Below are 19,656 nucleotides of genomic sequence, written 5' to 3'. Positions count from 1 at the left end.
AGTCAATCATGAGGAAATGGAATAGGCTAAATGAACAGTAACAGTATCATGAGCCATATAATCAGAGAGAACCAAGCTTAAGTGCACCAGCTTTTTGCTTTCCTCATCCTCATAGCATAGCCACAGTCTAGTATATATAGTCACGAAGCTCAATACATAGTAAATAGGCCTATGCATCCAGACAGTTGCTAACCATTAGGATCGCTAACATCGCCTCATCACAGACAATGCGAAATAGTATCGGCACACTCTATTGTTCCTAGCACCCTCACAACTCAAGCTTCGTGACTGTATATACTAGACTGTGGTATAGCTATAACAAACACATGTATTGTCACTTGAGCATTGTTCCAATGAAATCCTTGCGCAGCATCTAGAAGTATAACAGCCATTCCATGCTAAACTGAGCCTGAACATTATTTTTCAAAGTTTAATATTTCTTTCTGAAGACTAATAATAATAAACCCTTATTATATTTTATAGTAGAAATAAGTTCAACAACTTAGTTCACTGTGTATGTGTTTATTTTATGAACAAATGTGAAGTGTGTACATGCTGAACTTGTGTGAAAAATGATCGATGTTGAGCGTCCTTGAATTGTGCCCTCTTTTCATCAATCTACTGATGTGATGTCATTTTATCTACAGCAGTAGTTTTCTTTCTCATTTTAGGAATTCATTCTAAAAGCAAGCGAGGTAGATAATGAGTTTGAATTATATTAATGGTAACAGTTTTGTGTGCGTCATACCATTCTAAAAATTACTCTGAAGTTTATTTTATTTATTAATAAGGAACTATAAAAGAAATAAAAGTTTACAGAAGTAAGGTTGAGTCATTAGTCAATACAATCTGAATATTACTATTGCTTGATTCAGAATTAAGACATAATAAAGCTCTGGTTAATATCTGTCACACCCGTCCTACAGAATATGGCTGAGGTTATTAAACTTTATTTACTATTACCTATGGAAAAGTGAATTAAATTGAATTAAGTTGAATTTTATAAGATACTTCTGTAGTTGTATGTGTTCATGTCATAGGATAGTTTTTAAGAAAACATGAATGAACTCTGTTCTTGCTTCAAAACATAAGACATTTAAAATATTCTTATTCTTCGTATATGAATCTTATTCTTCGTATATGAATGCAGAAAAGAGAGAAAAGTGGAGAACATCAAAACAAAATTGGAGAAAGAAACTGAATGAAAACGAAGAAGCCAAAGAAGTTTACCTGTTGAAGGAAAGGTAGAGAGATAGGAAGAGGCGAGGAAATGCAAAAAAAATGTTTATCTGCAGACGTGAACAAACTGAAGGCCAAAGGGCGTAAGGATGCTGAACGGTAGAAAAGAGCAGCAGGCAAAGGCTGGAAATGGAACTCCTGAGCTTGGTTCTTACAAGTGTGTGCAGTCACTTCGTTTGTAAGGCAGTTAAAACAGTGAAGAAGATACTTTCTACAAGGTCAAGTACTGTAAAAAACAGGCAGGTATTGAAAAACTTTTGAAAGCAAATCCAGATGTTCCAAGTAGTGTTCAAGAAAAGGAAGAAATCTTAGAACGAGATTCTGGCAGCTGAAGAAGATGATATTAAAAGGATGTGCTTGATAAAATGTGACAGAGAAAACGCTTAGATTTTCAGAATGGATGAAAATGATGAGTCTTATGTTTCATATGAACTGATAGGTATTCTTCCAGAACCAACTATAAAGGTTACAGGAAACAAGACTCTATTATGTATTTTCTAGCACTGACGTTATTGAACAATCTTAGAACTAGGGGAGGGTCGGGTACTATCAGACAGTGCATTTCTTTCATCTACCACCATATGGTAGTACCTGAATGACATGTTTACGTTTCTCTATGCGACATCACAGAAATGTAACCATGTCAATCAGTTACTATCATCGTGTGGTAGATGAAAGAAACTCACTGTCCGATATTACCCGATGTCCGATACTACCCGACTCTCCCCTAAGTACTACTTCAGTTGATTTCTATGTTTATATTTGTTGTAATGTTGTTAAAATATTTTATTACAATTACTACTACTTAATTTAGTGCTCCCTAAGATTATATGGATCATTTTTAGTTTTAAATTTTAATTATTTTGATATACAACACATATATCAAATATAACTTCACAGTGACACACCCGTCCTCTGCATAATGATTTTTTATAATGTTACGATCCAGGTATAAATGTGCAATTATTACAGGAAACATTTATAACATTAAATAACTTTTAGTACAAAAATTCTCAAGATATTTGTTTTATTAAGTTCACAGAGTTTTCTTGTTTTCATTAGAGGTGTTCACTGCAAGTATAAATGTGCAATTATTACAGGAGACATTTATAATATTAAATAACTTTTAGTACAAAAATTCTCAAGATATTTGTTTTATTAAGTTCACAGAGTTTTCTTGTTTTCATTAGAGGTGTTCACTGCAAGTGCATATTTTTGTCACACCCGTTCTCGGACATTTACGTTGCTGCTATCTTAAGTATAGTTAGAATTTTGCGACAATAATTACACAACAGGTGCATGGTTTAATGTACTACACTGTGATCCTGGTATAAAGTTGTAGCATGCACTGCAAAAAATCGGGAGTCAGTAAACTATTTTTAAATGTTATGCAAATGTCACACCCGTCCACATGAATAGCTGATAAATTAATAATTCTCGGTGAAATCACAAACTACAATATATTCATTTTGAGGTAGATATTCTTTCAGATGTCGCAAATAGGCAGATTGTTGAATAGCGATAAATGAATGTCTTAAAAGTTTTGGTAAAGTCTCAAACAAGTAAACTAAAAATTCTTGTAATGGTTTACTTGTTATCAGCATGGATCAATTGTTTGAAAGTCACATTTTCAATACTGTTTACCTCGAAAGGTCTTCAAACCTTATAACTATTAAAAACTGGAATAAAATAGTCATGTTGATGTAGGTCTAATACAACATTACATTTTTGATCACTACTCCTGATCCCACTCTTAAAGTTTCAGATTTTGTAGTCAATACTTTTTTTTTTTTCAAAAAAAAAAAAACACTAATTTATCTAAAAAATTTGTTGAAAAAAGTTTTTTAATTTTTAAATTTTCTTTTTATTTCGCCAAAGACAGTCAAGTTGCATATCAAATTGTAGCTCGTGAAATTCCCTTTAAAATGAAATGAGGTGTGAAACAACTCTGAAGGACTTACAAAAATCAGAGTTATTCAATATCGATAACGTTAGCATAAATGAAAAGAAGTTTTTTTTTTTTTTGCAGCTTTTAAAAACCTAACAATATATTTTAATTTAGACCTTTGAGGAGAACGATTCCTGAAAGTTTCATAAAAAACTGAGGTAGTCAAGTTGAGTGACTGGTTGGTTTGGCATGGAATGACCCAGTCATATTACCAAGCTATTCCAGCTCTTTTGCCTCTGGAAAGAGTAAAATCCCCATTAAACAGAAATACAGACATTTTCAAAGGATCTTTGGTGAAAGAAAATACTGTAACTATGAAGAGGCAAACAGAAATAGAAATACTGAGAATCAGTCGTAGTTTATTTAAAAAGTACTCTACATCCTCTTGAGTAACAGAGAAACAAAGTTTCGGTCAAAGTAGTCTTGCCTATAAAACTGAACATTGCATCTGCCTACATTTAGCAAGTGTGCTATATCATGGCTGGTTGCATATTTAGCTTTATGGTAATGCTTGTGGCAATCCTGGGCTCATGTCTTGGCAAAGGAATGATGATTTATTTACTCCTCACATGGACCGAATATGTACTCTTGTTAATTTCAAACTGCACCATGCTGACAACGTGATCAGAAAATCCAGTTAGGCCTACATGTACTTGTGAATGTTCAGTTCATAACTAAACTAAGATATAGATCAATCCAATGGATCTAATCTTTAAATAATGATGGTGATGGTGGTAGTGATAGAGATTAATTATTCTCTCGTAACTAATGCCTATTTAAAAGTAGAATCTCAATACTTTCTCAATTAGTGACATGAATATTTTAATATTGCACCACACAAAACACCAAAACACGTACAGCGAAGAAATGTAATACCGGCAATTATAAATTATTTTATCAGATTATGTTGCTTATGTTAAGATGTCCTCAGGTAGTTCAGTACCAGAATGCAAGTTTGTCATTCTACCAATTCGAATTCAATCCCCGGGAATTAACTAGGACAATACTTGTGTTAGACACAGAGAATTTTTTCCAGGTAGATTACAAAGCATAATAGACCATATGGTCACTAAGTTGAAGAACCTATGACCTCATCCACAATAGCAATAAATCACAGGAGGTACGAAAGAAGTGTGGTAAATTTTAAAGATATAATTAACTTATTCGTGATTCATAACGATTTTATAAAAAAAAATTAATTCTCTGAAGAAGTAAATAGGTATCAAATGATTCTGTGAATCCTACATCATGTAAAAAGAACAAATAACTGACGAATCATCTTCTAGGAGAATTATTCTTGGTGTAAATACCACAATCACCCTCACTGCCACTCAACTGGGTATATAAGCTCTTTAGCCTGTGCTGTTCTCACTGTCACGAGAATTATGAACCTAACAGACATTCATAAGCATCAGAATTATTATTTTGGTCACATCTAACATAAGAAAATAATTTTGTGGAAAAAAGCAAGTTCCACTGAAAGAGTTATTTGATGAGAATTAAACTGAGCAGATTATCTCTGACATGTCAGAGTGGCATAGAGTTTGCGAGCTGAGGACGGCAACAAACTTTCGTGGTTCAACTCGAGGCACTAGACAAGACTAGAGTGACTGTCTAACAAAATATAGTACTATTTAGGCTATTTCTATTCTTAAAAATGTATGTACTCAACCATGTCTTACAAGGAGATGTAACTATCTACTTCATTTTCCACACATTTCTTGAGTATTAATATAGGCTAGAGCCCTGTAAATGGAACCGAACTTCATTCGAAAAGAAAATGAGATTAATCAGGATCAATTTCTCTATCATGTTTTTGCTCAAAATCCATTTACAAAATCTACTCAGGAGTAGGGATTTTACTGGATCACCCAGTTGAAGTTCTTACACTATAGTAATTTTATAGCCTATAGTTTTACTTTAAGTACCGTACCCCATTTAATAGCCTCTTGTACTGAAGTGTAGGAAATTCCAGTTTGCTGAGGAAGATGCTGAAGAGATTTTTACGTGAATTTTCCAGCTGGTGTCCAATGTCATCCAGAGTTTCTTCCGGTGAACACTGTATATAAATTTTTTCGTTTATCTTGAACACTTCTCATTTTACGAAATTTATTAACCAAGTTACGAATCATAGTAAGACTACAGTCTAGTATATATAATGTATCACCTGGTCCTGATATCATAAGTGCTAAAATACTTAGGAAGGTTATAAATTATATTGCCAAACCTCTAACTCATATTTTTAATTTATGTTTTCTAAATGGCAAATTCCCAAATAAATTTAAAAATGCAATTGTGAAACCTATTTTTAAAACAGGAGACAAAAGAAATATGAACAATTATAGACCAATATCATTACTTTCATGTATTTCAAAATTACTAGAAAAATGTATTAAAGTTCGATTAATGAATTATCTTGATAAACATAATATATTAAGTGATAATCAATTTGGTTTTCGAAGAAAATTCAGTACAGATAATGCAATATATTAAGTTACTAAAAAAATTGTTAGAGAATTTGATCAAGGTAACAAATGTATTGGTATTTTCCTGGACATAAGAAAAGCATTTGATACAGTGAAACATGATATCTTAATTGAGAAATTAGACTTATTAGGAATCAAAGGTAATGCTTTAAACTTAATAAAATCGTATCTTAACGACAGAATTCAAATAACGAAAATTTACAATTATTCAAGTGAAACTTTAATTATTAATATAGGTGTTCCCCAAGGCACAGTTCTAGGCCCTATTCTATTTTTAATATATATTAATGACTTATTAAAAATTGACTTACAACAATACAATGGTGTTCACTATTCTTATGCAGATGACACAGTTTTACTTTTTGGTGGAAAAACCTGCTATGACGCATATAATAATTCAAATAATGCACTTAAATTAATAAAAAAATGGATTGACATAAATGATCTTTCTATCAAAGAAAATAAAACCATAATTATTCCATTCTCATTATCTGAAAAATGTAACAAACCTCCTACATCTATATTAAGTATTAAATTACATAATTCTGATTGCTGTCTTATACAGTGTAAATGTCCGATTATTAAAGAGTCCTCTGAAGTTAAGTATTTAGGCATAATTTCCGATAATCATTTAAAATGGAAGCAACACATTAATTACCTTTGTAATAAATTACGTAAAATAGTATATTATTTTGTTTTATTGAGGAATTACTTGTCAATAAGTTTATTACGTAAAATATATTTAACATTATTTCAATTGGTAATTATGTATGGAATTATAGGATGGGGTAGCTCATTTAAATCCAATTTTAATCAACTTTATTTATTACAAAAGAAAATAATTAAAATAGCCTATGTCTTCATAAACCTATTGATTTTCCATCTTAAAATTTGTTTCTAGACTTTAATGTAACTTACTTAACGTAAGATAAATTTATTATATTGTATTAATAAAATTCATACATAAAAATCGAAATAATTTTGAATTGTATTCTCATAGTTATGAAACAAAAGGTACGAAGTACGAATTCTTTAAGATTGTTTGAACCAAAATGCAACACTGTTACAATATTTAATCATAGTAGTAATTTAGGCCCAAGAATATAATTATAACAAATTTATATTTAAATATCCTAAGCTTGTCAATTCGAACAGTTCTAGTATTGAATTTAAAAAGTTGTGTATGGATTTTATAAAAATTGAAAAATTGTAAATTTAAATTTATATATTATAATTGCAAATTGTATTGTATAATTATTAATTATAATTGTATTGTATAATTATTAATTTCAATTCAGGAATCCGCCCCTGAGCACGAGTTCTACTCTTTCAGGGACGAGCTAACGTTTCTCTGTATATTTTATATTTTATGTTACAATTATTAGCAAAATAATAAATAAATAAATAAATAAATAAATAAATAAATAAATAGTCACGAAGCTCAATACATAGTAAATATGCATCCATAGATAGTTGCTAACCACTAGGATCGCTAATATCGCCTCATTACAGACAATGCGAAATAGTACCCGCACAGTCTATTGTTCCTAGCACTCTCACAACTCAAGCTTCGTGACCTGGAACTCGAACATCTGTAAATTTTTCTTGAAAGAATCACCTGACAGCACTAGCGAATTCAGTATGAATATAGGCTATGAATCACAAATGAACACTCACTGAGGAAAAGAATAACGTACTATTTTCCATTTTACCTAAGTTCCTTTCCTAGCAGACCTTATACAATCACCAACAAACACTCGGCGCTCCGTATAGGCTATCCCATTAAGAAAGACTTCCCTACATTCAAAATTTCAGCCAAGGCCTTGCTAACCTTCCACTGGAGTTCCACCGTGTTCACGTTTCACAGATAATAATCCATTTTGAATGTTAACTTGGTCACCAAAACAATTGATGTCAGAATTTAGTTGCGAAGGAGAAAAATAAATTTATAGCCTTGTAACCATTTCCACTCTGGAGGAAACTAATTTTACCAGTTCCTGGCACAGTCAACTCATCAGATCACTGCCACCATTAATATCTTCATTACTACAATCATAACCATTCTCACAACGGCATTCAAGATTTGGTTTGTATGATCTTCTCAGAGACTCAGTTTAAATCAGTTGATCTGACCATACCGGTACCTATTTATTTGGTTTTTCATTGGGCTGATAGTTTACGCTTTCCTATACAATTTTGTATTATATTGTCTTTGGTTTCTCCCCTGGTGATCTACACACAAATTTATATCTTCAAGATAATGTTTTCTTTAATTTATAGCAGGTAAATTCAGTTCTTATTTTGCCCATTGGTTCAAACTGATAATGGTGTAAAAAAATTGTATTTGTGAAGCTTACAAGCTTACTTTGTGACCTGGTAGAGTGTAAGAGAAGGCCGTATGGTCTTAACTCTGCCAGTATAAATAAATTAATAATAATTATTATCATTATTATTATTATTATTATTATTATTATTATTATTACAATTTACTTGTATTTCTTTTGTAGAACCAAAGTTTCAGAACAAAATGTAACATCGTTTTTAATGCAATTTTGTACAGTCTCAACATTTTTTTTTATATAATTAACTTAAGTATAAGCTAGATCTTATAATGATGTAATTTATTTTATTGAAATTATCTAGTAATTTTACCTTGAAATTGCATTCTGTGATATCTGAATATATTAACTTCTTCTATTTTATTTGCCCACTGATTATAATTTTGGAGCATTATTAGGTCTTTCCTATTGAATACCACAGTTTTTGCTTTATTAGGAGAGATATAGGCTAGTGCCAAGGTTACAGAATCAATGAATTCTGACTCCACGTCGTGGTGCTTAGTCATCAAAAACAACTTCATCTGGCAGTGAGAAAGCCAGACAAGATAATTGCATAGTTCTGCCAGTAAGGGATGTGCAATACGTGTACCTTAAGGCACACGGATTCTTCAGAAGTGAAACTGAAAGTTACAGTCGCAGCAACCTGCTCAACAAGTTCAGAAGCATAAAAAGTGAAACTATCATTCAGATGACCTTGTACGATAGGTTCTATAATGAGTAGCTCACCTTCACCAGCTGTTGTTAAAAAAATTGCAATTTTCAAGATGCATTTATCTGTACTCAATCAAAAGTCACATTCCAATAACGAGAAGTAATAGCATTTCATAGTCACGTTAAATGTTATCAGAAGTTTGAAGGCTACAGATAACATGATACGTAATACTCCATAATATACAATGGCAGAGAGGCCATCTATACTCGTGATGGGTATAAATCAACTGAAAAAAACTACTATTTGAGAACTAATTTATAGAAATGTGTAGCTTTTGTTTCAATTATGGATGAAAGACTTAAGTAGGCCTAAAAATGATTTATAACATAAAATTAAATATAATTAGGAACATTAAATCCAGACGTTTGAGATGGGCAGGGCATGTAGCACGTATGGCCGAATCCAGAAATGCATATAGAGTGTTAGTTGGGAGACCGGAGGGAAAAAGATCTTTAGGGAGGCCGAGACGTAGATGGGAGGATAATATTAAAATGAATTTGAGGGAGGTGGGGTATGATGATAGAGACTGGATTAATCTTGCACAGGATAGAGACCGCTGGCGGGCTTATGTGAGGGCGGCAATGAACCTTCAGGTTCCTTAAAAGCCATTTGTAAGTAAGTAACATAAAATTAAATAATAAGCCTATGGGCTAGATGTTCTATTTTAATGTGTGAAGTATATCCACATTATTACACGAACTCTCTACATAGGTAATTAGCCTATCTATAAACAAAATTTATATTTTATAAAAATGAGTCTTATAGAGACAAAGGTCGGTAAATATGCAATATGTTGGTTGAAATTCCATTCACATAGGCCTATTAAGGAATAACACAAAACAGATTGTCTGAAAAGAGGAATCTAAAATCTAACTTAAATCTGAAATCTAAGTCTGAAAGATATTTTTTATCAAAAATTTCTTCACAATTTCTATATACCTACAGAACTCTCTAATTCGAATTTTTATCAAAATATTTTCATATCCAGATTAAATCTGAAGATCAACTAATTTTTAATTAGAAAATAAAATACCTTTCTTTATAAAAATATTTTTAATAAAATTTAAATTGGTCACCCCAAAGCAGAATATGAAATAGGCCTCTAAACTTAAATTCATATTTTTCAATTTTCCTACTATACATTCATACCATTAGTAATAAACCGAGTTCATTACCTACAATTTCAAACCCAACTAGGCCTACCAGTAGCTTATTGTCAAAATGCTTTGAAAAGTGAAAGAGAATGAATTTTGTTCTTAGAATGGAACGAATCTTCGCCACAGAAAGAAATGGAATTAATATATGTTACATAGGCCTAAATCTATGCGATTTTTTAAACGATTTAAAGCATAGATTCCACCATTCTAGCTGCTGAGGGGTTGCCACAAAGTTACAGTAGGACTACCTTTCTTATAGTCAATGTAACCACTAAGCTGCATTATCCCAAGATCACTTGCTTAATACCGAAGCCTTATCAAAAACAGAATCAAGTTAAACACATATACATAATTACCTGACATTTAGCTATTAAACACTTCAGAAACATTTAACATACAAAACTGAAGAATATAGACTTTCAGTTTGAAGTTAAAAAAAAATAGTTATTTTGCTTAAAAATCGACAGCTTCGCCGCACCTATTGTAGGCATTACAAAACTATATTAAATCATTCACCTCAAAACAAACACAAATAATACCCACACAATGCATACCGCTCTTCAAAATTAATCAATTAACGCTTAGAATTGCTGCCGTACATAGGTACGCTATTTTTTAAATTAGTTTTTAAGATTGAGTGTGTTTAATCTACATAATTATATGTTCCAAATATCTAGTAAGGCGTTATGAGGTCAACTAAGTAAAGTGCCATGTCCAATTGTCACATAACCTTATATCAAAAAATACTGTTAACAAACCAATTAAATGATTTTACGTAGTAAACTAATAAAAACATTAATGTGATCACGTATGCAAATTTAGTCTACAATTGATAACAAATCCACAATAAAACGGGCCCATTTAGGGGAACAAACTGTCTTCAGGACAACATAGCCTACATCAATTTCAACCATGGCAAAGTTGGGGATCAAATGGGATGGAACAGTTTTCACGCCCTTATTCCAATTCAAATTTTCACTTCTGATATTCGTAAGAAAATAGAGTAGCCATACAGCTAGTACATGGAGAACTGTAACAGTATTTCGTAACTGAAAAGGGGGTGGAGCTCAAAATATTTCAAGTATGCAAAGTACTTACTGTAGCCTATGAAATAATTTGAAGGTAGCTTAAATTAAATGTTAAATTAGGACAGTCATACACACATTAAAAGTACTACACTACTATATTATGCATCTACTTTTAGTTAATAAGCATGTTACATCATAATACACATTTTCAAAATATATTTTACAACCCTTGACACCGGCATACAAACTTACCCATTTTCTTAGTCAGGGTGAATTCTTTGTTGGCTTCAAGTTATAAAATTGCACAACTTTGTCACCTGAAGTTCATATTAACTCGATAAAATATGCTACCACTCGATACACGCGCAAAACACAAAAATTCACTGAAATAAATGTTTACCATCCACCTCCAAAATTACCTACGAAGGGCGAGTTCAATGTTGGGGGAGGGGCGAATCTTGTCACTGCTAACCACGGCTCTCTAGATCACAAAATGAGTTTATTTTTTTATTTCAAAATTCAAAAGTTCTGCCAAAAGTAACTCTTACTATAAAAATGTGTAAATATAGACAGCAAACTCAATTCCAGTACTTTCGTTATCTTGCTACACGTGAATAAGAGTATACCGTAATATATCTCCCAATTGCAGCAAAATAACAAAAACAAGCAACAAAAAATCTCTGCTCTGCCATCTGTTGGGGTAAACTTTCAAACATTTATAAAACAAATGCGTTTTCATCGCCATCTCTACAAACGGGATGTACTATATGAAACTAATTCAAGGCGTCTGTACTTCATCCGACATCTGTTGGCAACGTTCTGAATAAAGAACATCTTTTGTCTTTCTGTTATTTGTCAATGTTCAAGAGTCCGCGAATTTTGAATCCAATTACTAGTTGTAGTACAGATCTTTTATTTTATCTTTCTTTTCTTATTCAGAAATTTAATCCTACAAGTACCAGCCCACTGTTGGGCCCTTGCCTTTTCCACAAGTTTGTAACAAATTATAATAAAATATTAACTTTTAACAGAAGTTCTAACCAACTTCTGCATCATAAGCAAAGAATGGTGTGTTACTGTTCGCTATGTTGTTCGAAGTAGGCTTTTGCGGGATAAATATATTTTTCCTTGTTGACAATTTACAAATTCTGCATTAATTATTATTAATATTATCATGAGGGAATGTAGTGTCATCTCTAATTATGTATGTAGAATATGTCTGTTGTAAGTAGGGGAAAACCCAAGAATTTAACAAATCACACACTATTTCGGTGTAAGGTGTGGCCAATCTCTAATCCGTATGATTATGAGTTTTCTCTCTGTCCTGAAGTTATTGTGGTAGTTTTTATTTATGATTAATTGCCAGAGAAGAAAGGCTTAATTGACAGGGAGGTAAAAACATAATACGGTGAACGCTAAGCTCCGCCCACGACCCCTTTCCACTTTTCCCCTACAAGCTCACCACACACTCTGTGTGATAGGCTAGTGTTGTGTCGAATGCACATTTCATGTGGGTGGGGATAACTTCCCCTACTGGCGTTCGCCATATTACGTTTTCGCCAACAGGGATGGCAATTGTTTTCAGTTCTGTTTTAAAAGTTAAAGCAGCATTATTTAATTACTTTATCCTATTCTGTAACAATGGATGTTGCAAAGTTTTGTTGGTTCTATTATATTCATCATATTATGATATTGTTCCAAGATTACATTTTTGTCCAGGAGAGAAGGAACAGGATGTCCTTTTTTAGCTTTCCAGACTTTTTATTTTTAAATTATAGCATGTCTGAGACCAAATTTACTTTAATAATATTTTTTGCTGAAATGTTAATGTATTTTACTATACTTAATATACTGTAGTTCGATGCTTGTTGATTTGAATGAAGCAGTGAGTGAATGTGAAAGAAGCAATTTGAACATACAGTAAATACTTCCATTTTATATTGAGAAATAACAAATTTTCAACAGCTTGTGATTTAATTAGAGACAATAGGCTCATTCTAAGAAAAACTGGGACAACTGGACAATAGTGTCCATTGTCTTGGGTATAAATTTGGGGTCTTGTGTTTAATTAAAAATTATTCAAGAGTGGTAGACTTATGCTCAAGAATAGTATAGATGTAAATTTAAATTAAAAAACTAACATTTTATAGAAGTACAAAAGTGAGATACCAGCAAAGAATAAGAAATTTCTCATGTCCCAGACTACATTTTCAGGTATGTATATCGTCATAACAGATCTATTATTTTTATTTTTATGTTATATATACCAAATTATGAACAAAAGAGTGCTTTGAAAATCTAATATACTGCTACTGTGAAGGCATTACATTTAATATTGTAAAAAGATAAATGAAAAGTGACACATATATGTGTCATTGGTGCAACAGAATGTTTACAACATTTATAAGTCCCACACTTACAAGAGGACTTAACACACTTGCTATGTAGTACCCATAGTCACCACCAGTTTCGTCAAGATGTAAACAGCTTCTAAAATGGCTGAAAAGCTGATCTAATATGTCTTTATGTAAAGCGAAAATGATGTTTATTCTGTCTGACAGATGGTTAATAGCAAAATTCATATCACTGGTGAACAGGCTGGGAATAGAGATAGGTTTGACTTACAAATCCAGACATTCCACTATGAAATTCCCCACTTAAAACTAGAGAAACAAAGTACATAGCTAGCAAGACCTTGTGCTGTATGGCTGTAAAAATTGAAACTAAACACAGGAAAATCTTTGGTGCAACAGTCGTTGGTGCAACAATTATTCCTATTTAAGGGAACGAACAGGTGAAATTACTAAATCTTACAGTTTTCATTTTTTTTCTCAAAGACCAAGGACACCAGAATAAAATTATGTGGCACGTTTCCTTATTAAGATGAAATAAAAGGCAGGAATTTTTTTCAACGTGATTTTCTTTAATTTTCGACGTGTGGAACCATTTATATATTAATTAATTAAATTAATATATAAATGGTTCCACACGTCGAAAATTAAAGAAAATCACGTTGAAAAAAATTCTTGCCATTTATTTTATCTTAATAAGGAAACGTGTCACATAATTTTATTCTAGTGTCCTTGGTCTTTGAGAAAAAAAATGAAAACTGCAAGATTTAGTAATTTCACCTGTTCATTTCCTTAACACCGCTGCTGCACCAATGATTAACTGAGATTTTAATGACATTATGTTTGATAACAACTTGGCAAAATTAGTTACATGTAACAGAATTTCAGTATCTATGAATTTACAAGAAAGATGCCCCCAAAAAAGAACAAAGGGCTGAAAAGGACTGACAGGTCACGCCTCAGCATGTGGAGTAATGCTGATTCTGTGAACAGAGAGAAATAACTGCAAAGAAAGCGTTTAAAAGAAAAAAGACGCCAATAGTTGAATGTTCCGAGAGGGATAAAAGGCACTAACGATGGCTGTGGAGGGAAAATATTGCAACGTACAGGGCAAAGAAAAAAAAACGTGATAGAGTATAGGTACTTCAGTCGGTTGCTTCAGGGAGCTCCATTTCCAGCAATCCTGCTCCATCATCCAGAACTACTACACCCATACGAGAAATGATTCACCAACGTCTTTTGAAATTTCTGGGAGGCAGGGCATGACCGTGGAGATCCTGATGATATTGGTGGCACAATAAAAAGAGCAGCTGGCACACTGGTCATGATACAAATATTACAACAGCTAAAACATTGTACAAGGAACTAAGTGAACGTACAAGTATCGAAATTTTTTGACCAGACCATCAACAGTGCTCATGCTGATGTTCCAAGATTTGCAACAATTCCACAAACAATGAAGATTCATCAAATTGTCGATGTCCAGAAGTTTGCTAATCAATGTAAAGAATTTAGTTGTTACAGATGTCAGCAAACTGTTTTTCATATGAAAGATGATGTATTTGCTTGTCATATTGAAATACCTCACAGTTCTGAGCAGGTAGAAAGTGGACCTCATTGACAAGTGGGTAATTGTTCGTCATGAAGGCAATTATTACCCTGGAAAGGTACCAGATATTGATGAATTGCACATTGCAGTTAACTGCATGCATCATTCTCGAGGCTACGTGAATGAGAACAAATTCTTTTGGCAAAAGAAAGTTGATCCCATGTGGTAGGACCATAGTAATGTGGTTGTGACTCCAATCTGGTCATATAGAGATTCCTCAATCCTTGTGGCAGCTTTGCTGGCTACTGCTTCACAGTAATGTAACTTTTAAATACTCTAAATATTTTCAATATTTTTCTGTATTTTTCTCATCCAGTTTTCGACAAAATATTTTTGTTTTACTCTGGAATTTCTGTAAAATATTGTGTAGGAGGTTTTTGTGAAAATTGTTTGTTTCTTTCTTTCATGTTCCTGTAATTTAAGCCATGTTCTTATACCAATATGTGATGAGATATGCACAAGTAATCCGGTAAAGTGTTTTTATTTTCGTCAATAACATTGAACATTGTAAGTCACTTGTGCAACTGGCAATGTCATTGGTGCAACATGCATATTTGTTTTGTAATTGAAAAATAACTTGGATTTTTTAAAATCAGCATGACCATTATTTTCCTGTCATTTATATGTATGTAGCTTTAATTTAGAATATTAAAATTGCATTTTCCAAACATTCCATACTTTTTTTTTCTTTCTGTTACCATATTCCCATATTTTCTTATAATGACCCAATAAGCATTGCTTTATTTTTGCATTTAATTCAAAGAGTCAACTTAGCACGATATTCTTTACATTGCTTGCACTTTTTATGCCAAACACTTCTTTGGGTTCACCAAAAAATGACTTTGTCAGCTAACATTTGGTGAATGTGGAAACAACATAATAATGCATGCTTAAAAAATAACAGACATTTATTTTTTATTGTTTTATAGCACTTGATGAAACATGAAAATTACCTTTGTTGATTCTCACTTGTAAATCTTGCTAATATATTAGGGTACTTTTATTTTAAAATAAAAGTGACTCATTGCAACTCTCTCCCTCCCTTTTCCCTTGTGTACCTCAGATATATAATTCAAACAGTGAAGGTGCAAAAAACACTTTATGTATTTCATGTATTATACAAATATAATAGGACATTTCTGAAATACATATCTTAATATTGTTAGAGCGAGCATTTTTTTATGATGGTCATTAGGTAGACAATATACAATAAAATTACATTTTCATCATGTACTGTACATTGAAAAGTGAGATGAATTGTTGAGTTGAATACTCTGGCACATGTTTAACAAAGAAGTTACCGTAACTTTTACAATGGCTCTGAGATCCAGTAATCTCCTATGAAATACTTACAGGTTATTACGTCCTTAAGCAGTCAGACTGTAGTGCTGATCCCCTCTCATGACTGAACATCATACATCACGAAGCTTGAGTTGTTGAGGGTACTAGGAACAATAGACTGTGCCGGTACTATTTCGCATTGTCTGTAATGAGGGGATAGTAGCGATCCTAGTGGTTAGCAATTATCTATGGATGCATATTCCCTACGTATTGAGCTTCGTGACTGTATATACCTGACTGTGGTAGAACTGCATGAATCTGTATATTCTTGATCTCTATTCACCCTGGTTACTTTTGAGCAAGAAACATGCTTACAGGACTGGATTTACATCGAATCAGGCCTACTGGAGACAAGGAGGTTAATGTTAAAATCGCACTGATAGGCTTTACTATTTACTGTTTTAATACTATGTAATACTGAGGATGATGTAGGCTACTTGTCCTTAAGCGTTGGAGGGACTACGCAGGAGATTCCCTAAAAGTTTCAACTTAATTTTTTGTCTGAGTAAATGTAGCATGAAAGGGTATAAGTCTAAATGACTTAAAAACTGTTAAAACAGTTATTTTACTTAGAGGAATTACCACTGTAATTATTTACTCTCATATTTGTATGTCTTAATAAAAAAATCTTCTCTTTATATTTGTATGTGTATATATTTAAATGCTAAAATAATTCTTATTTAAGTTTGTATTTTCATGTATAAGTGAAAATGAAATCTTTTCTCCTTCTTTATTGTATCCTTTGTTGTCAATGTTGAACATGAGCAAAGCGATCACCTTATCAGTAACGTATTGAGTGGTAGTGGTGTTCCAGTAATGGGAGGAGTCAGCTAGCTTTCCAAATTATTCGGTTTGTTTTCATATTAGTGACAATTATATGAATGTTCTTGTATGATGAGTTGCTGAATACATAATTTTTATTTTTGTTAATTTCAGAACTGTGTTGATTACATTTAATACTAGCCATACTTGTGTGCTTCGCTGCACGTCTTGTTATAAATAAATATCATTGACTTAAATCTGTTATATTTCCAAATACAGTTTTGTTATTTTTAATGAATAGGCCTAATCAGTTTATTATAAGTTATAAATCATTTACGCCTTAATTATTTTCAATGTTGTGTATATAAGTATCAATGAAACTGTTATTACCATGTAATACACTCTGGAGTTGTTCAATTAATTCTACTTTTAAGCTTGGTATTACGTTAGACCTAACAGCATTTGCTTAAAAAAAGTAATATATAATAGAATATTACTCCCTCTGTCCCATAATAATTGTCCGGTACGCTTTTATTTCTTGTCCCATAATAATTGTTCGATGTCCATAATTTTACACTGGCGTTTACATAGGAGCAAAATGAAACACATGAATGAGTAATACAACTGTACCGGTATTACTACAGAATCATTACAAAATTGTCACTCAATTAGCAAAAGAAAAAAAATTATTAGTTCGGCATCTGTATAAACTGGCCAATCATTGAGCCTAAAAAAGAACATGAATACTACTTGTACAACTTTATGACTCCAGGATCAGTACAAATTGGCTAGTCATTGAGCCGAAACTAAATACTCCTAGGAGTGCAACTTTATTAACTCCAGGAGCAGTACAAATTGACCAAGAAGTGAAACAAAGAAAAACAATCTCCTACGAGTAAAGACGAAAAAACTGCCTGTTAGACCGGGAAGGTTGTCATTCTAACAGTTTGCCTAGAACCACAGACCTATTGCTGCAGTGCTACTATAGCCTCGTCGTAAATGTTCCGAGGACACTCCAAGCGAGATGGCAGGATGTTCAGGTGATCCAGGTGCGCCTTTTGCATATGGGGAATCTTGTTGTTGTTCCCGTCATTGACTTTCATCATTTCAATGAGATTGGACTGCAAAGTGAGGAAGACATTGTCGAGCTTGTCGCGTGTCAGCTGAGAGAAAGCTGTTCCAATGGTGGCGATCAACTCATCAATAGTTTCTGCAGCTGCCTGATGCTGGAGAGACTGAATTCCCGGAAGTAACCCAGATCTAAAACATTCATATCCGGACTGTTTGGCGGTTGGCACACGAGTTCCAAAGTGATTCCACTGGCTGCTGCAGCATCCATCCAGGTGCGGTCATTGGGAGCGATATGCGGAGGTGCTTTGTCCTGCTGAACTAACACCTGAATTCTCCCTGTGCGCGGTCCAGGTGGCCACTTTGCATTTATTGCTGGGATTAATTTGGTGATGAGCATGGATCCATTTTCCAAAGATTGCCGCCCCCGTTGCCAAATGCAGCGTGCTGTTCTTTTACTGACATGACATTTCTCAGCCGCACTGTTATGGCACCTTTCTTCACTACGTCAGCCGTGGACTAGTGTTTTTCAACAAAAATTCCTATACCGCCTCCGTTCACTGTCTGTAAGTTTCTTGCTACCCCTGTCACTCACTACTGCCAGTTGTGTTCCCAGGATGTCCATGTCTATTCAAACGTACGTTCTCACTGCAGGAGTATGCTCTACTAACGATTTCCAGCTTGCTTTGCTACTCTGGTTTGTACAGTATATAGTGCCATACCGGTGAGTTGAAAACCAATACCCACTTTCGGTAATGTTCAGGGTGGTGTGTGTTGCTTGTCTCAATAAGATCACGTTATTGCTCTGCATAACCTTGTGCACTGATCTACTGCGCTTATCCTCATGCGTGCACTTCTTATTTGCCCCGTCGTCTGTAATTACTGTAATACCATTTTGGCGTACCGGACAATTATTATGGGACAGAGGGAGTATATTTTTTCTCGAAAATCATAAAGTCTTTTGTAACTCACAGTTTGGTTTTCGAAAGATGAAATCCATTAATAATGTCTTATTCTCCTTCATTAGTAGTATATTGCAAGCAAAAGACAATAGAGAGCAAATACTAGGGCAATTCCTTGATCTTTCAAAAGCATTCGACACTGTGAATCATGATATCTTAATAAGAAAACTCAATAATTATGGAATAAGAGGTTTAGCAAATGATTGGTTCATATCGTACTTAAGTTCGGTAATCGAAAACAGACTGTTCAAATAGATTCAGTTATCTCAAATCCAGCTTTTATCAAAACCGTGTTCCCCAAGGCTCAGTACTGAGTCCAATATTATTTTTGCTATATATTAATGATTTCCCAATAAATATACCTCACTCAGAAACAGTGCTCTTTGCAGATGACACAAATATGATTTTCAGAAGTTGAAATGAGAATATCCTACAGAATAACATAAATGAAGCTAATAATCAATTAAAAGAGTGGCTAATACAAAACAGACTTAGGGTAATCTGAACATCGACAAAACAGTTTTTATTCATGTTAATAAAAATAAAACACTTAAAAACTTGCAAATATATATTGACAATCAGAATACAAAATAAGTTGAGTGCACAAAATTCTTGGGAGTATGGATTGATTCCAATTTGCCCTGGACTCAACAG

The 19,656-nt window shown here is 33.1% G+C and overlaps 1 protein-coding gene across 1 annotated transcript in view; it reads right to left on the bottom strand.

Moving 5' to 3' along the window:
- Unc-115a (Uncoordinated 115a) overlaps nt 1-11,528 on the bottom strand; it is a 609,469-nt gene extending 597,941 nt beyond the window's left edge. Inside the window, exon 1 of the mRNA XM_069843363.1 lies at nt 11,162-11,528. Coding sequence (XP_069699464.1) covers nt 11,162-11,165 — 4 coding nt within the window. The 5' untranslated portion in view covers nt 11,166-11,528. The remainder of the gene's footprint in view (nt 1-11,161) is intronic.
- Between the last annotated feature and the right edge of the window lie 8,128 nt (nt 11,529-19,656).

Source organism: Periplaneta americana, chromosome 13 (genome assembly GCF_040183065.1).
Source record: "Periplaneta americana isolate PAMFEO1 chromosome 13, P.americana_PAMFEO1_priV1, whole genome shotgun sequence".
NCBI lineage: Eukaryota > Metazoa > Arthropoda > Insecta > Blattodea > Blattidae > Periplaneta > Periplaneta americana.
This window is presented reverse-complemented; position numbering and strand designations above follow the sequence as displayed.